This window comes from Siniperca chuatsi, linkage group LG13 (assembly GCF_020085105.1).
Source record: "Siniperca chuatsi isolate FFG_IHB_CAS linkage group LG13, ASM2008510v1, whole genome shotgun sequence".
In the NCBI taxonomy this organism is placed as follows: domain Eukaryota; kingdom Metazoa; phylum Chordata; class Actinopteri; order Centrarchiformes; family Sinipercidae; genus Siniperca; species Siniperca chuatsi.
The window spans coordinates 10,119,903-10,138,977 of NC_058054.1; the positions used below are offsets into that span (position 1 = coordinate 10,119,903).

At 37.6% G+C, this 19,075-nt stretch overlaps 3 protein-coding genes across 6 annotated transcripts in view; 1 reads left to right on the forward strand and 2 right to left on the reverse strand.

Moving 5' to 3' along the window:
* Positions 1–2,030, forward strand: part of myripa (myosin VIIA and Rab interacting protein a) — a gene marked incomplete in the record, with an annotated part of 34,073 nt that extends 32,043 nt beyond the window's left edge. The window contains 1 exon segment of the mRNA XM_044221074.1: positions 304–2,030. Coding sequence (XP_044077009.1) covers positions 304–320 — 17 coding nt within the window.
* On the reverse strand, positions 1,960–14,242 carry LOC122887628 (plexin domain-containing protein 2-like). 4 transcript variants are annotated; one of them, XM_044221070.1, is made up of 14 exons: positions 13,867–14,242; positions 9,357–9,580; positions 8,569–8,712; positions 8,110–8,179; positions 7,667–7,789; positions 7,413–7,531; positions 7,239–7,338; positions 7,018–7,113; positions 6,633–6,714; positions 5,351–5,411; positions 5,011–5,239; positions 3,736–3,771; positions 3,157–3,311; positions 1,960–2,783 (listed from the first exon to the last, which is right to left on the reverse strand). In XM_044221070.1, the coding sequence occupies exons 1-14, from the start codon at positions 14,012–14,014 to the stop codon at positions 2,568–2,570; spliced, it is 1,803 nt and encodes a 600-aa protein (XP_044077005.1). In that variant the 5' UTR covers positions 14,015–14,242; the 3' UTR covers positions 1,960–2,567. The 4 variants fall into 4 exon arrangements, with proteins under 4 accessions (XP_044077005.1, XP_044077004.1, XP_044077007.1 ...); XM_044221069.1 differs by having other exon boundaries at positions 3,157–3,314; positions 13,867–14,240; XM_044221072.1 differs by lacking the exon at positions 13,867–14,242 and adding an exon at positions 11,079–11,188 and having other exon boundaries at positions 3,157–3,314.
* A 1,782-nt stretch (positions 14,243–16,024) lies between these two features.
* LOC122887635 (peptidyl-prolyl cis-trans isomerase FKBP1A-like) lies at positions 16,025–18,949 on the reverse strand. Its single transcript, XM_044221078.1, has 4 exons — positions 18,834–18,949; positions 18,694–18,741; positions 17,887–17,999; positions 16,025–16,752 (listed from the first exon to the last, which is right to left on the reverse strand). The coding sequence occupies exons 1-4, from the start codon at positions 18,868–18,870 to the stop codon at positions 16,627–16,629; spliced, it is 324 nt and encodes a 107-aa protein (XP_044077013.1). The 5' UTR covers positions 18,871–18,949; the 3' UTR covers positions 16,025–16,626.
* Positions 18,950–19,075: the final 126 nt, after the last annotated feature.

Genomic DNA, 19,075 nt, shown 5'->3' on the forward strand with positions numbered 1-19,075 from the left:
ATCAACAGCACACTTAAAAGTCAAGGGTTTTTTAGTTTGCATACTAACTGTTTTGAATGTACTTTTGTCACTTTTCTGATGTGAACATACTACATACTCATAACCTGCTTAGGTTTAGTATGTAGTATACTCATTATTTCATCACTGTTTTGATTTGACTTGGTATTCTTTGGAGACCCAAACCAAGTACTGCAAAGTATTTGTCAAGTATGTGCAAATCGACTGACATTTGACTCAATTTGTAATTAGATTGCACATTAATGAATAATTTTCTTTTCTCCATTTTGTTTGATTCTCTCTCAGAAGACAAAGAAACCTAAATCATCGATCCAGGACCTTTGCAGTACCTCCAACACAGCAGTGCCTTGACCCAGTCACTCTGCAGCCTACAGGCCAGTCTTAAGTGATCCAGATACCATTTGCCTTAATTTCATTTTAAACTAAACATGCTCAAATAATACAGGACACTAGTACTGTGTATTTGGTATAGTTAGGCTGTATGACACTGTTGATTCTCGTGTCATCTTATCAAAATGTTGAGTAGATAAAACTACTTTGTTTTCAGATTGGTGACCAAACAATTGAAAATGTATCAGCGTTGATCAGTCTGGTAAAGAGAAGTAGCAGGTTAACTATGAAGGTATTATTGGAGCAAAACAACTGAGCACCTGTGAGAGTGGAATCTGTAGTTGAAAATTGTCACACATGTGTATCAGTAAATTTGAAGTCACAGAGAAAAATGCTTTAGGAGTTGCAAACTCTCACACAAAACAGTTACACCTTCTCAAATTCTTCATTGCAGGTGCACAAATCCTATGCTACGAATCACACTCACATTTTTGCTGCAGTGAATATGGTGGAAAACACATTCACACACCCGTATCAAAAAATGTGAAGTCATGGACAAAATTTGCACATCCACAAATCAGTATGTGAATTCATGCAATGAGAGTCGCACACCTGTAGAATTTTTTTATTTTTCTAGTACAAACACAATAACTACAACTGCTTGAATCTGCTACTATGAGTCTCATGCTGTTTTTTTAACTCACAAATGACAAGTTCTGTACCACATATCGCAGTGAAATGTGGAGCAAAACTGATTTGTGTACCGGTAGAGCCAGGGGTGGGCACTGTTCAGAGATCAGAACCCTTTTGGCCAATCAGAGGAGCTCTATTGCTTTTCCAACCAGTTTCCGTATAGCTTGGAAAATAGCGACATGTGGCACTGAATTTGATGAATTTATTGTTTATCAGAGTGTTGAGTATCAGAGTAATGAGAAACATTAATTCTGAAGGACTATGAGTTAACAGTTTGAGTTAAGTTTAGAGGCTGTATTATGTGTAGCTCTGGTTGTGTCTGTTTTTGTTGCGGTTGATTCACTGCAGCAAAAATGTGAGTGTACGAGTTTCTTAATTTGAGAAGGTTTAACTATTATTTGTAGGAGAGAAAAGAGTTTGCAACTCCTAGCATTTTTCTCTGACTTCAAATTTACTGATACACATGTGTGACTATTCTACAACTACAGATTCCAAAGTAACAGGTGCTCAGTTGTTTTGCTCCAATACTACCTTCATAGTAAACCTTCAGCTCACTAAAAGTAAGAACAAAAACAAATCACTAACATTTAAGTTTTAAGACTTTTAGATTTCCAAAAAGTGAGATTGTTACATTATACAGTATGTGTACAAACAAATATTAATGTTTTAATTATAATACTATTTATAGACTTCATTTTAACATAATTAGTCATCCATTTAACTTGCTCATGAATAAAGATATACAAATAATGTGACTGAAAAGACACTAAGATTATCAGCTACTGAAAAAGACCTGCAGTGTTTTACTGTTTTATCATAAATATACAGATTACACAAACGTGGGAACAATTATAGCATGTAGAAAAATGTTGCGAGACTGTATCATATCTAAAATAAATAGTGTGGATGTTTGTAATGTTGTAGTGTACATATGTTTTCTGCCTTTATTATGAAGTTCAGAAAATAAAATAAAAATTCAAAAAGTTGCATTTTGCTTCACTGTAAAAATATGTTTTGCTCTGAGATAAACAGCAGTGAAAACACTGTGCACCCTGTTTGCCCCTCAGATGAAGGTGGGTGTAAGGGTGAGGAATTCAGTCTGTATTTTTTGAGATGAGGAAATGACACCCGAATATGACATTCCTCCTTGTGAAGAAGGTGTGGGAACGACACATAACAGCCATCTTTGAGAGAAATGGTCTCAAAACAAACATTCAGCAGCGTCACCTCTCGCTCTTTGTGATGCTGCAGTAAACATGAACGAGTGACCTGAGCAAAGTAAAAACGAGTTTTCATTATGAATTGAAACAGTCCTATGCCTCACCAAGCTAACGCAAACATGAAGCCAAACTGCTGCATAAAATATTCTGTAGTTAGTTTCCTCAGAGGTTTGGCGTATGCCTCTCTGAATGCTCAAATTCTGTCCTTAAAATAAACTTGAGCAACACCTGAATGAGATGGAAGGAATGTTTCCTCACATAGAGAACCAGCTCTGTTCCAAAGCCTTCTGGGATACGTAGTTTTGGTCAGGAGCTCTCTGAGACTAGGAAGCGCTCCCTCTGATCGGGAACTATGAATCCTTCTTTCTGTTCACTCTCTCTTCTGTCTGACATGACAAAGGACTGTTTGGGGTCGATGACGACCATGCTGTCTTTGTCCTGACCAGGAGCCTCCACCTCGGCGTAAGAAGGGCGACTGGAGCCCCGCCTGAACTTCATGATTGGCCAGCGGGACGGCCGCCGCTGAGGGAGGAAAGAATGATGGAAAATTTGGATATTATATTGAGAGAACACACAAGTACATAGCACATCATACTTTTTAGTTGCGCCGCTGGGAATGAATACATATTACTTAAAGCCCCCTAATACACCTCTTGAACTAAAATATATATATATATATATATATATATATATATGAATGAGATTTGGGACAGACAATATTACAAACTAATGTTCTGAGAAGAACCAGCGTTCAGACTAAAGAGAATGTTGTTTTAGATTCTAGTTAAATTCCCAGCAGCCAAAAATGTGACTGTGACATCAAATTAATTTTCAAGTTAATTCAAAATGAACAAACAATTAGTACAGAGACACACAGCAGCTGGGAGTCACTGACCTCCATGAAGAAGAGGCTAGCGTTGGAGGTGGGGTGGTTGTACATGTAGACAGACATAAGGATGGCTGCTGCCATGATGACCATCACTATGACGATGCCCGCCAGTAAACCAATCTGCAGCCGCTCATCACTCTCTCCTGTAGTCTCCTCGTCTCCTGCTGTACAGAGATGATGATGGGTGATACTATGCATAGTTATAAACTTAAGCCACCGTGTGTAGAATTTTAAAATGTCTGACTTTGGCATCAAAAAGACACAGTGACAACCTCCACGGATCCAACTAGGGGACACTCAAGATGAATGGGCTAAAAACAACAAATACATGCAGATATTTTCACCAGGATTGTCCAATTTTTCTGTGAAGAAATCTTATATCTTATCAGAATAATTTAAACAATGCTGTAATCATATACGAAAGTGTACACACAGTAACAAATTGGTGTCACACTAACGTTTAGGGACATCAGATGCAAATATGTAACTTCTGACAAAAAGTTGACTTGACGACTGCTGAAAGCATCATGTACCAATAGTAAAAATCACAATCAGACAAACAGTAGGTGAACATGAATGACTTACGTGCTTCATTGATGTGCAAAGACATCTTTGTGTCATCTAGAAAAAGAAAACAGTGACATTATTTTAGTTTAAGAATTTAGAATAAAATAAACTTCTCAGGAAAAAAACAGACTTACAATTTCAAGAGATTGACCATGTCCAATTTTACTGCAATAGAGCTGCTTTTTGAGTAGTTACTGCAGTAGTTTAGTGGATCCTTTTAATTTAACTTCCATAGGTTTTCAGTGAAATACTGTAGTGTTTTGTATTTCAAAAATGAAAAAAAATGAAAATCCTGTTGGCTCCCCACAGCCATCACAAATTGGAACAGAAAATACTTTGATTGTGCAGTTTACAGGGTCCCTACACATTTTCAGGCTTCCCCAATAACTCCCTTAATACTCTACCTACTATACCTTAATAGTTTTTCCAGAATGCTGCGGCCACTGTCACCAAGTGCTTGCTCATTGTGGGAGTTGTTGGGTCTCTGTAAATATTATAAAGAGTACGGTCTAGACCTTCTCTATAGGAAAAGTGCAATGAGATAACTTCTCATAGAAAACAGAAAAGGGACAATAGTCTGGAAACACATATTTCCATACTTATCCAGAACTGGAAATTACTAAAATCATATTCCATATTTTTCCATGCTGCGTAGGAACCCTGAATTTATAATGTAATTCCCATTTTTACCCCACTTAAAAACGGTCCAATTCAAACTCTCTCCTCTTTGCTATTTGAAGTAAAAAATGTTAGATATTTTGAGATTAACTTAGGGACTTAAGGGATTCCTTATATTTGAATAAAAATCAAGTACTTTTCTATCTACCTAAGTAAAATAGCAGAGCTTTTGTTAGAGTAGGACATTTCAGCTTACAAACAATAGCCACTACAGACAAAAATAACAGCCATCCCATATTCTGACCCAACAAGAGTGATACACATACATTGAGTCATCCTTCAGCAGCTGAGGACACTATGCAGTATTTAACATGGCGTTGTATACACTCAGCTATGAGCTCACAGAGGGCTGGGAAATAGCTGACCACTTGACCCTCACACTGTCAGATTTTACACAACACACTGGGCGTGGACACCATGCAACGACAACAAGTATTAATTCATGAGATGGTAATGACACCTGACAGCTGTAATCTGTCCTAAATGAGATGCGACTTTTAACACTAAAGACTAAAGCTAAAAAAGGACCATATTTGCAAATACTGCAGTTTTAGATTTATAAAACATACACGTTCTGTTTTACTACAGATGATTTAAAAGCATTTGTCAGCTCACCTTCAGCAGGTTTGCTGGTAGGAGGCTGTGGAGTGGATATTATTCTTCTGCTTGTGCTGCTGTGTGCTGAGGGGTTGGTGACAGTGGACGTCTTGCTGAGGGGGCTGGAGGTCATGATGGAGGTCCTCTGCTGCATCGTGGTCGTTGTAACAGGAGTGGTCGTATGTGTGAGGAGGCCAGATGAAGTGTTTGTGACGTCTGTCATTTGGAGACACCGCGGATCTCTTCTCTGGAAAACCAAACATCAGTGAACTCTTTTGTGCAGACGGACACAAGTGGTGCTAAGTTCTAACTGAGTTTAACTTTCTGAAGTTTACTGAAATGCAAAAATAATGAGAACCTCCTCTGGACAGCCAAGGTCAACCCAGTCCTGTCGGTTACGATCAAAACCACTGGAGCATCTGAGAAACGAAGTAAATATTATTAATGTATGGGGAGTATACAGCCCCGAGCTGTAATTACAGGTTTACCTTCACAAACATACAAGATACTGTACTGACAAGGTGCTTGATGCAATTTCGAGGACTTTTATAGCCAGCTTTTCTATTTATCAGGCATTGTTTTAATAAGATGATACTGTGATCTGAGTGACAGTGTTGGTAGGAATCATGTATAACATACTTACTTACACTTTATACTCCCCTGCAATAGAGCAGCATGTAGTAAAGCAATAGGAAAAAAACAAAGCTTTTGTAAATTGGTTTAGTCTTAAAGGACAGGTTCATATTTTTTTCAGGTCTATCTTAATACAATACTCACATGCCCCACATTGAAAGGATTATCTGTCGCTGCAAAGAGATCCTTTCCTAAAGCTATTTCAATGTACGTGGTGGGTGACAAAACCATAAGTCCTCATTCTGTGCAAAAAATGCATTCAGCGAAGCTAAGATGAGGCTTCTGAGTTAGTCAAATCAAGTGGGTATCTTCCAATCTTGGTATATTTAGTTCGAAATTTTGTACCAAAAAGACCAGATCTTTGAAAGATATCCACTTGATTTTACCAAATGAGGACTGTAGATTTTGTCCCCCATCACTTACATGGAAATCTCAAACAATAACTCTTTCAATACAAATATGGGAATGTGAGTATTATTTTAGAACAGACTTGAAAAAATTTGATTATTATTTAATAAGCAAACCTTTAACTGTAAAAGGCATTTAAATCCATTATTCAGTAAATGTTACTTTGAGATACAGTATGTTTTGATATCATAATCATGTGCTCTAAACAAATAATTCGATCATCTTATACAGTACAGAATCTTTACTGTTCCCCCAAAAAGCTGTTTGTATGTTATTTTATATTCCGTACCATTTTCCTGTCATTGGTTGTAAAATTTGAAATAAAATACTATAATGAAAACACTTTGATATGAGCGCTATAACTCAGTGGTCATGAGTCTGACTCACTAGGAGTTTAAAGGCCTCATACCCAAACAGGATTTAGGTATTTTTCATATAAGTCTGCCATCAGCCAAGATTGTTTATCACGCTGTATTTTAATGCAAATCTGGATTCAGATGCAGATTAAACATTCCTAACATTTTCTATTATTAAAGTAAATTAAGTGGAGTGTACAGCCTTGTCAGTGGTATGTGCTCTCAGAGTGCTTTCCAGTTTACCTTTGTAGCCGACTGCACCAGCTGCAGTTAAAGCCAATCTGAGAAGTGACACATGGACCGCAGCTGGAGAACTGGAGACATGCTGAGAATAAAGAAAACAGTGAAGAGTGAGAAGGAGGAAACGGCTTTGACTTCTGTAAATCAGACCTGAATGCATTTTTACAGGCCGTCCTGAAGCGTAGAGCGACCGTGCAACTGCTGCTACAGTATTATCATCACAAGCTATTCATTTTTTCCAATTTGACAGGTTAACAAAAATAAATGTTCAGATTAGGTTACTGATGATCCAAATATATAGAATGTAGAGGAGAATCTGTGTGCAATCTGTGTGTTTTGCCATTTTAGCAGCTCGTGTCTTTGTATACTTTAATTAGGATTAACTTACTAGGGAGAGGTAGCATCTCCACAGCTGTAGAATTGGATATTCTGGACTTAAAGATGTCGACTTTGTGATACTCATAAATGGTTCTCCTCCGAACGTCTGGAGCAAGTCAGAAAGGATATTATGATGTTAATTACTAGTGAGATCCAGTGTTTTGATTAATAAGTTAAATTTGTGATTTTGGAAGCTTCAAGAAGTTTTTATGGACCAAATGTACCACTCACTGGGGATCTGCTCTATCTCATGAAGCACCACAAAAGCATCCGACAGGCCTACTTTGACAGGATGATTCTCAGTGCTGATGTCGTTGATGTCTATAGGAATCTATGAAAAAAAAGGTATATAATTAAAATAATTTCGCATTAACAGAAGAACACAAAGAAGAGAAGAAATGTCACCTCTTTGTACACAAAGACGATGCGTCCATCGCTGTGCAGAATGGCCTGGAAGGTGAAAGTTCCTAGACTGATGTTGTCCTGGAGATGGATCCGGTTCCACTGAACCACCAATGCAGTGCCTACACAGTAGACATACATAAACACAACCATGCACATACATTTAGTATAAATATTCTACAGCAGACAAAAAGCCACATTTCATGAAAGTTGAATAAAATTATGGTCTTGTAAATTTTCCCCTCGGTCTCTCTTACCATTATCAAAGTAAAACACAGTAGAGTTTTTGGACAGACTTGGGTCAAAATTTGCCATTAGAGGGGCGATGTACTGAGTGGCTGTGAGCATTCGGTGGATTATATCTCCAGTGTAAATGAAACCTGTGAGATGAACATGCAGAGGTTGCCATCAGTATTTTATATGCAATGCAGGGAGACATTCACATTATTCATTTCAATTGTGGACGGGTAAATATATAACTTACATTTTGGCCTACTGTAACCTAAGTATGCACAGTGCAGATGTACTATGAAGGGAAAGATTTAACAAAAATATAATAATTTACTAAAAATTCATATAATGTAGTTCTATACAGTATATATTTGTAGCTCAAATTAAGACATCTCAAACTACTTCGAATACAGACTGAGCTTCATAACTCTGAGCTCACAAGACATCATGTGTGTAGTTAAAGACTAACCTCCAGTTGCCACTGTGATTTCTTTTAGTATATGACCGTAGAAAGGGAAGTCGAAGGAAAGATTCACTCTCTGGAAACGAAGAAAGGCAAAGTGAAATATAAACTGTATGTTAAAGATGGTCTGTCATATACACTGACAACACAAGAAAAACTTTGTCAGAGTCCTTAATTATTTAAAATATCTTATAAGCTTTATTGCAACTCAGTGAGAGTTAAGTCAGTTTTAGTTGTAATACAGTGCATTTTCTCTGTGTTCTCAGCAACAGCAACTATAATAAGCTGATCAACACTTCATTAATACAATGTCTAAATAATTTGGATATCAAAATATTTTATTTCATTCAGGAAAGTCAAATACACAAATCAAAAATGGATTGCCCACTAAACTTCTTCTACATGAGGTATTTAATTAGCATAAAACACTAATTGCCCATATATTCACACAGACTGATTTCATACCTCAGCTTGTCTGTGGGTGCTGGACAGGAAGCCACAGACCTTCCACTCGTCCTCTTCTATCTCATCGAGGTTCACCCACAGCTCTTTATTGGCTGCGTCTCCAGGACCGTAGATTTTAGATGTATAGTAGGTATGATCAACGTCCTGTCCAAAGATGTAAGGATTGAAATGCTTTAAACATACATTAAATCAGTATGAGGAACAGAAAATGTGAAGCGGAACTAAATTTGAATTAATGCGGTTCGTGTGGGAACAATAAAAAGTGTTTCATGCTAGTGAGGTGATCAAGTTTTAGTTAACACTATTTTTTTTTTTGAAAAGCATAAAATGGACAGATTTTTGACAGCTATTGTAAAAAACAGGTAATGCTCATCAAGCAAACACGACAGTCAAAACCAAAGTCAAGAAATGACGTTTTGTTTCTTTTTCCCTAATATTAAAATGTCCAATTCCAAAGGGGGAAAAACATTTGAGAGCCACTGCATTAAATATTTCCATCTGTCATTTTTTCCTAATGTCTCTTGCTAATCATCTCTATATATTTAACATTAAATACTGAAAATGTGTTAAATTCTAAACTTGTGAAAATTTTACAGCTGAGACTCTCACTATGCAATGTACTTAAACACCTTTTTTCTACTTTTGTTATGGTTTAATTTACCTAAATGTCCCAAACTACCATCCTATTTAAAGACTAAACACAAAGGGAGACATCCCTGCAATGTCATTTTCAGTTATGACTTTTCAGTTTTCCTTCTGCTGAACCTCTCTTAGCCGTAAATAACTACCACAATCTGTGTAGAATTGTCCTGTCCCTCCTTCATCAGCAGGTCTGGATCTGACTCTTCCAGTTGCTGGTCTCTGTAGTGGCCCCTCTTATCTGCAGCCCAGCCAGGGGCCCCTGACCTGGGCCTGGATGCCCACCTCCTCTCCCTGGACTTGTTGTTCCCTGCGACTACATACGACCTTCCCTCTGGAGGAGACAGCCCCTGTGTGTCAGTACGGTAGATTCCTGAGAAATCAAAGAGAGATTAATTATTGTTGTCTTAATCACATTGTTTGCTTACTGTGTCTTTTTTTGAGTACCATCATTATATCACTAACAATAAAATCAAAATGCAAACACAAAGATACACATTTTAGAGCACTCTCTGTACTTAAGAACAAAAGTAATTAAGATAAAAAAAACAGGTTTTTATCACTTTTGTTCTTTGGCAATTTAGTTTGTGACTGTAAATAGCCAAATACTGGCATAAAAGTAACAGAAAACAATGGGTTGATTAATGAATGAGTTGATCAACATAAGATTAATCTACAGCATTTCTAAAAATAAAATAAGGAAAGAAAAAAACAAACAAGGCAGCCACTGCTCTCAAGTTTAGGACACAAATAAGCCTACACACATCTAGCCAGCATTTCCACAAAGGTCCAGAATATTCTAGCAACACTCAGACCAAAAATATATCCATAAATTAAATTAGATTGTCACATTAAGAGAAGCCATTACAAAAAAAAACATATGGCAGCTAAACCAAATGGATAAATCTAAAAGTTCTCACAAGTGAAAATGTATTTATATCCAAATATGAAATATCAAGCAGTTCAAAACCCAAACACATTCAGTTTACTATACTGTAAAACCAAGAAAAGCAGTGAATTCTCACATTTGAGAACTTGGGACCATCAAATGTTTGGCATTTTTGCTTGAAAGAATGACTTAAACAATAAAATCGATTATCAAAATAGTTGCAGATTAATTTTCTTTCGATCGACCAATCAATTATTCCACTAACCGTTGCAGCTCTAATTCAAACCCTCTAAACTTTTCAGTATAAATTTGGGGCAAATCTGTATAAAATGATGCACGAGACATTTAGAACATTTCCATTAGATGGACTGATGCAGCCATAAAATGCATGGAGTCTTGGTTTTAAATATTTCACTCAGTATCAACATAGCTTTAATGACGAGCTTGAAAAAACTGGCACACAAAATATACAGTATGAACCTGTCAGGGTGGAATATTAAGATTATTAAAACAACCTTAAAGCTACTCAAGAGGAAATAAATAGGGAAATCTGTAATGTTAAGGGAATATTAGATGTGGAGAATCCCTTCTTGAACATCTCAAAACATCAGAAACAAACTCCTGCATCTGCCTCTCACATGTAACATGACATAAACAATTCCCCCAGCATGTGTCATGTGGCAAACATGCGTGGTCACCGGGTCATTCTGCCCCTGCAGTGACAACAGTGCGTCCTAACTTTTCTCTTCACAGCAGAGGGTGAAAGCATGCTTCACATTCTTCACACCAGCAGGTCCAGGACCAGGCATGTGAGGCCGGGCAACGGTGTGTTGTTGTGTCTATATTTCTGTCACATGGTGGCCCCGTGGCTGCAGAGGCCTAGTATGTTAGTGTCATGTGGGCAGTGTGCTGATGCTACATAATCTGTAGTAGTAGTGTAGATGTAGCTCTACAAAAGTCAGATCAGTTCAGTACAACTCACCAATTGCTGTTCCACAGAAAACCACAAAAACAAGGTCGAAAACTGCTGCTTCAGCAACACACCTGAGCCTGATTACACCTTCAATTTGTCTCTATGGGTTGTCCACCTGGTGGTCGAAGGTGGAAACACATACATAAAACTGAAAATGGCTCCTACAATTGCAGATTTATTTACCCTGGTATTTGAGGTTAAAGAGAGAATTAGAGCTCGAGAGAACTTGCCCGGATAACGGACTGACGCATACGATCGCTAACAAACAGCGATTTTCAAGTAAGACGCTTGTGTCTGGGCAGAGATAAAAGTGTGTGTTATTTCATCTAAGCTTCATTTTTGTGAATAGAGCTGGGAATCACCATTGATTTTCCAGAGAGATTCTCTTTAATGCAGTAAATTGTACAAGGAACCGTCTAACCTGGTGCATTATTAAATATATTAATCTTTACATTATGAATTGACCCCTTTAAATCACCTATGACAGAGCTGATATCTCCACTGTAAAGTTTCCCCAAGTATTTGAGTATTGCACCCTTGGTATGCCTTCTGATCCGCGGAGCCCAACTCGCTGCTACCGGAGAAAGCTTCTGCTGGAGAGGAGCAACAAACACTGGTGGCTGGTGTCCCACTGCAGCTCGGCGGAAACCGGCTACACCCCAGCCTCATACATCGAAAAACACACAGCATTTTTCTCTCTTACCACAAGTGCTTCACTCCAGCGCCCTGCCAGGAAAAAAAATGCTGTGTGGACACAGGCCCCTAACAGGGTTAAAGCTTCGCGCATCCAGGGGAAAAAGGCAGGAATATATTAAAAGATCGATCTCGGATTTTATGAATCAATATTGGATAATTCAAATGAAGATCAATTTGAATTGGAAAATCGATTTTTTTAAACCCAACCCTAATTCTGAATTGTGCTTTACTTATTTTGGAAAGTAACGGACCTCCGTGTCCTACTTGCTGTGTGTTTTTCTTTGTGTTAGCACGTTCCATTTTGTATCGGTACCACCCCGTTGGGCCGTTTAACTGTGTTAGCTTTAGCCACTGTGGAAGCTAATAACTGTGCTTTATCAGACCAAAGTCCAGGGCTGTTGAATTTGCTGACTGTTAATCAGTGCTAAGGTTAAATAAACGATATTGTATCTTTTAAAGAGCCGTTGCCTGTGGTTATTGTGTGTACCTGATGTAATAAAAGCTGGTTGCGAAGGTCAATGCCCTGTCCCCCTTATTAATGTAAGATAGTACTCTAAATATCAGCATGAACTCTCTCTCAAGTGAATTAAATTGAATTATACTCAAAAATAAATTGTGGGGTCCCTGATAACCAATACAAAACAGTTAACAGAAGGAAATACCCAAAATAATAACATAAACAACTTTGTAAATATCAACTGACCTCTAACACATGGAATAATCTAAGATTTGTTTTAAAATGTCAACTATGCACAACGCACAAAAACACACACACTGGGGCTGAACATGAACAAATGTACACTACCAGTCAGACTGACCACAGCTGCTTGATAGTGATGTTGTCAGCGGTTGGTAATGAACTCGAAAACCCGCTGTTGGATGTTACTGTTGGTGTTGATGTAGCTTAGCACAAGCACCAGCTGGAAGTGGGGGGAAATGTCAGTGTCTGCTTGTAATCCTTTAGCACCGACAGCAGCTCGTTTTATTCCGTCTTTGATGTGCCTTTAAGAATGGTAACATTAAGTTAACTTAGCTCCAGCTCAAAACCCCCACAAAATGTCACACAATCGATTATCTTGGATAAAATGTGCCTGTTTTTATCCTCCTCTTCACTGTGTTTCCTCACCACGATAATGTGGCCGCAGTCCCGCTGCATAGCGACGTTAGCCAGATAGAGTTACCCATGTGTGCCCCGGTGTCCTCATGTTTCCTTACTTTCTCAGACAGGAGCTTCATTTCCCTCACTCCCGTAATATCCCATGCTGGATTTGTCCCCGTAAAAAAAGCAAGCACGGAAAACAAAATAAGCCATTAGCAAGGCTGCATCCAGCTAACCAGGCCTTTCTGGTACACCAGCTAGAGAAGCCTCGCATGTACTGCTTCCCTTTCTCGCTAACCTGCTGTCTGATTGGAGGTCAGGTTGATCTGGGCATAAAATAAATATAAATAAAAGCCCTTCTCTGATTAGACTTGAGGATGCTGACTGGCTAAATGTTATGTCATAAGTTAATATCTTTAGCTAAAGGGCTATACAGACCCGTATCCTGTGGGCGATTCCTCCTTCGCCCCAGAGCTGGTGATACAGGCGGATGGGGCGTGTAGGAAAAGCATTTATGTTGCGCAGATGATTTTATATCATATTTTACACATATTACTGGGTGCATTCCATATTTCACACACACAAATATTGACAGTTTGTTTAATTTACTATTATTATTATTATTATTATTATTATTATTAGTAGTAGTAGTAGTAGTAGTAATGGGTTTTTTTGTGGCTCAAGGGCACAAGGAGGGCTGCGCCCTCTATTGCCCACCTGCCCCTGCTTATAGGCTAGCAATATATAACTAGTTAGTTAGGTTAGCCAGTTAGTGTACTGCTTTATATATAGCAATAGCTAAATATTAAATAACTTACAGTGCTAAAATAAAAACATTAGGTCCCAATATTCCAATATTCTTATACAATGTACAGTATATTCTGTATAAATCTTATAATTTACAGCATTGCGCAAACTAAATTATCTAACGTTAACCTACCATACAAACAACCAAACTGCACTCCATTATTTGCGGATTTCAAGATAATTTTTATGACTTACCATAAACGGATTTCAGCTTCATGAAGCTTAGTTGAAACTGGAAAACAATGACCAGTCCTGTGATGAGATTAACTGTCTTTCTCAGGGTCATCGCCATCCTTCCTCTCAGCTCGCAGCGCATCTTCAGAGCGCGAAGAATGAAACTCATGAAGTTGTGCAATGTGAGTTTACGACCCTCCAACGTCTCACTGCTGGTACCGGTCAAGAAAAAAAAAGTACCCACTCGTCTAATTAGAAAAAAAAAACGTAGACGACGCAAACTTAACTATTTATATAGCCTAACGTAAAGTTTCTCGACATGTTGACGTCCATGTTAAGATTGTCCGCAGACAGGGTGCGCGTCAGTTTGTTCTTCTCAGGAATGAAACGCTGTTGATGATGAGCGCCTGTGCCCGCGGGAACGCTGCCTTCAAGTGCTGTCGTAATTGTCACCGTTATGAGCCCAAAGCAGTGGAGGAAGTATTCAGATCCTTTCCCACACTGTACAGATACTATGTTACATGTAAAAGTCCTGCATTGAAAATGTTACTTAATTAAAAGTATATAAGTATAATCAGGAAAATGTACTCAAAGTATTCTAAGTAAAAGTACTCAATGCAGAAAAATGGCCCCTGAGACTGTTATATTATTACATTTCATTCGTTTATTATTACTCATGCATTAATGTAAAATCAGTATTTTACTGTTGTAGTTGGTTGAGGTGGAGCTATTTTATTATTATTTTTTTTTACTATTTTGAATGGGACTGCAACTAATGGTTATTTTCAATATGGATTAATCTGCAGTTGCCTGTTTGTTTTTTTGACTAATCAATTGATTGTTTGGTTTGTAAAAATTCTTAAAATGGTGAGAAATTCCCATCGTAACTACACAGAGCCAAAAGTGCCATCAACAATGCAGCTGTTGGTTGGAGCAAACAATGCATGTTTTTTTTCTGACTAATCAATTAATTGACTATTCCACATTTCATCTGTACTTATAAAATATACCAACCAAAAGTATATACAACAAAACATATTTATAAGCTCCTTATGTTTTGTATGCAAAAATCTTAATTTGTAAAGAAACTAGTAACTAAAGCTGTGAAATAGCCTAAATGTAATGAAGTAAAAAGTAAAATATTTCCCATTGAATTGCAGTGGCATGAAAAGAAAAGACTCAAGTACAAGTACCTCAAAATTGTACTTAAGTACAGTATTTGAGTATTTCTGTTTTCTGATATTTTCTACATCTACTCCACTACATTTCAGAGGGAAATATGTACTTTTAAACATTTATTTGATTATGAGTTACTTTGCAGATTAATATTACAGAATATAATCAACAAATAAATGATGATTGGATAGATTAAGATAAGACTTTATTGATCCCTGGGGGGGAATTAACAAGCTACCCAGCAGTATATAAAGTAATTAAAGTTAGCTACACCTTTACCAGCTGAAGCATTAAAGTGATGATCACAATAATGCGTCAATAATTATAATCCAATAATATAATATAAATCATTTGAATTTTACTTGTAACAAAGTACTTCTACAGGATGGTATTGCTACTTCAAGTGAAAGATCCAACTACTTCTTCCATCACTGATTAATGCTTTGTGGTCATCCTTCACCTGAAAGTGCCATCAAACTGAAGATTACTAGGAGCAAGTGAAGGCAGCAGTTTATGTCCCTTATGTAATTCCAACATTTCCCCCACTAGATGGCCACAATTAAAATAAACCTATGAAACAAGGCACATTATAAGCCAGTATATGAATATTATTGATTATCAGTGTTTGGTTTGACAACATATGCTTTGTTTTTGAGTATTTTGTGGCCAATGGGAGTATTGTCAGGACACAAAACACTTTGAAACATAAGTATTGAGTAATCAGAGAGAAAGAAAATACCTGTAAATGTTTCCCTGCTCAGAGTTAATATATAGATCAACAAACCCTTCACTTACTTAACTATTAACTTGTACCTTTTAACATTCATTCAAAGATCAGATTAAAAATCTAAAAATAAATGTGTCCCAAGAGATATAGATGTTTATCACAACTACTTATTCGTAAGTCTAAATCATGTTAATGACAATGAAGCATAAATATTGTGTACTTTGTTTTTAATGCAATACCCACAGATAAGACCATTTCTAATGGACGACAAAGAAATGAAACATTACCAAAATTTTTTAATCATAAGCCATTACTGTTTCCAAACATATGAAGTGTTTCTTTACATTGTGTCAAAGTTTCATGCTGTCAACAAATAAGCTCTTCATTAAAAGGTGTTTCATGTGCATTTGACATTAATAATCATTACCACACTACTTTTGAGACACTGGAATAAACACTTGAACAAATTAGATGTTTTATGACAGAAAAAAAAAAAAAAGAAAGAACAGCACTCTGGTCTTTTTAATGTTCTTTGTTTTTTGCTGTTATTCCATTATGTATCCGATGTGCTATATAACAGCTTAAGGATAAATTAAAGATTTATCAGACAAATATAAGTATGGAGGCCACATAAATCCTAAAATGTCATTCCTTTACGGTTTTTGGATCCGAGTGTCATCTTAGCACCAACAATCCCGCTGGCATTAGTTTGGTCTCACGTGTTTGTCATTTGTCTCCACCAAGATATCAGGATTCTTTCAACAATTATTTATTCATGTTTATAAATGCTACTGACAGCACCTTTAATTAAACAGTTATTTGTGTCAGAGATGTGGGTGAAATGAGAAACTCTGAAGAGCAACATTCAACTGAAACACTCAGCAACTCAGCAGCTCCACTTCAAAGATGAGAGTGGCATTTGCTGGGATGACAGGTGGGAATCCTTTACTGCCATACGCATAGTCCGGCGAGCAGGTCAACTTGGCCACCTGGCCAATGCTCATCTGTGGAGGAGGTGAAGTTACATAAAAAGGTAATATGTTTAATATTGAATGGCTGAACTGTATTTCTGGCATCTATGTTAAAGAGGTACTCCAATGATTTATTAATTTACTTCCATAAGCTGGAGTTTTATTAAAAAAAAGAAATGTCAATATCAATGCAACAGAGGCAGAGATATCCTAACTTTTAGTCCCTAACACGGGTCAAGCTCCAAAAAAAGCAGGATCCTACATTTCTCATGATGCAAGTCAATGGTGTAGTTTATTCGACCCGCCCTGTCTGGTTAATGCTTACATCTTTCAAACTCTTTTTTCCCCCAGACGTGGGAAATATCCTCTAGAGTCACAGAAGACATTATACAGTTGTTTACAGTAGGGCTGGGCGATATCAAAATACTTTGATTAATTCAAATTAATGTTTATGTACGATGTATAAAATGTATATATTGGGAAAATCCAGTTATTACAACATGCACAAAATGGCTATTTTCAGTCAAAAAGTAATGTAGATGATAGCTGACTATGTGCTGTTATGAGTCACAACAGTCCTGTAAAGTGCAATGTAAATAGTTACACTATAAGAGCACCTGCTGCAGTCTACAGGATTGTCTTGACTCCAGATGTCCAATTTAACAGTGCCATCTACAAAAGAGACAGACTGAAAAAAAAAAAAAAAAAGAGCACTGATCTACATGCTCAGTGGGAGGTGACAGACCAGTGTTACTTTGTTCAGTCTGTCCCTACCTGCTAGGTAGCTAACGCTAGTTGGCCAGCAGACACCAGGCTGATGTCAAACAAGCACAAACTGCAGGAGCAGATTAATCCATGAGCTGACTTTTCTGCTCTGTGCTGAAACTGATTTATCAAAAAGGACGCAGATGCTCTGCTTAGTTGAAGCCTCTGGTACTGACAGTGCAGGGCTGTGTGGGATAAATTGTATAACCATCACATACCTTGCAGGTTGCGCAGGTATTTTATTATTCTAGCTCAACTATCTTGCACATGAAGACCTAAAAAATACAAAGCTCAATTCAATCTCAGCTTGGAAAATAATATTGCCCAGCCCTATATAACAGGCTGAGCAGCAGTCCCCAAGAAACTCATCTTGACGTGCCCCTTTAAAGTTTCTCTCCTTACCTGAGCTACTCCCTCATCCCAAGCACGAATTACTTCACCGGCTCCAATTTTGAACTTAAAGGGCTGTCCCCGGTCCCTGGAGGAGTCAAACTGTTTTCCATTTGTCAGCGTGCCTGTTCAACAACAGCAGTAACGAGGGAAAAAACAACTTGTTAGCTCTCGGATTACATAATTTCTCCAAATATTTTTAAACTCGAATTGTTTTGTAGCACTTTAAATGCAATGTGATGAGTGTTAAATACATTAGCCAGTGCACACGATTCGGCGGTATTTCAATTGGAATAGTTCGATATTTTGGTGTGAGGAGATCGATACCACCTTAACGTCCATGCATTCAATATGAAGCTACAGCCATAATACGGTTAGTATAACTTAGCTTAGCACAAAAACTAGAAGTAAGGGGAAACCGCTAGCCCGGTTCCGGTTGGCTATTTATTGTTTTTACCCTTCGATTTATGTACGGATTGAACAAACGAGATATAACATCTTAATTATGGGTGCTGGTAAGCAGATTTTGTTAAGTTTAGACAGAGCCAGGTTAGCCGTTTGCCCCGTTTCCCGTATTTGTGCTAAGCTAAGCTAACCGTATCCTGGCTTCATATTGCAGTGCAGACACGAGTGGCATCGATGCTCACGTCTATCTCTCGGCAAGAAAGCGAATTAATCATTTCCCAGATGTAAAACTATACTATTTCTTCAAGGTTCCATTTAAAATCGTTCACACGTTTATGTCTGAGTGGTAATAATTTAAAGGAAAGTGGACGAACAAAGTAACCTTTGACCAGTCGGCAATGAAAAGTGTCTTACCAACGTAGTGCACGATAACATTCTGTCCATTCTTCGGAAATGTCTGTCCTGAAAGGGGAAGAACGTGGATTACTGATATATTTTGAAAAGCAAACGTAATATTAAAGTTATCGAGTCACTGGAATAAAAAAAATCCGTACCGTCTCCTGATTTTATGGTCTCAACTTCTACTCCCATTGTTCTTTCCTAGTAGTGGTCTTGGTTCCCTGCACACTTCCTCCTCCTTCTTTTTTAACGGCGGTTGGCAACCAGCTTAATGGTGCATTACCGCCACCTTCTGTTCTGGAGTGTGAATCAGTCAGTAAACCATAATCTACAATTTCCCAGGGATTTATCGGGGAAGGAAAAAAACAAAACAAAAAAAACCCCCCCAAAAAACAAA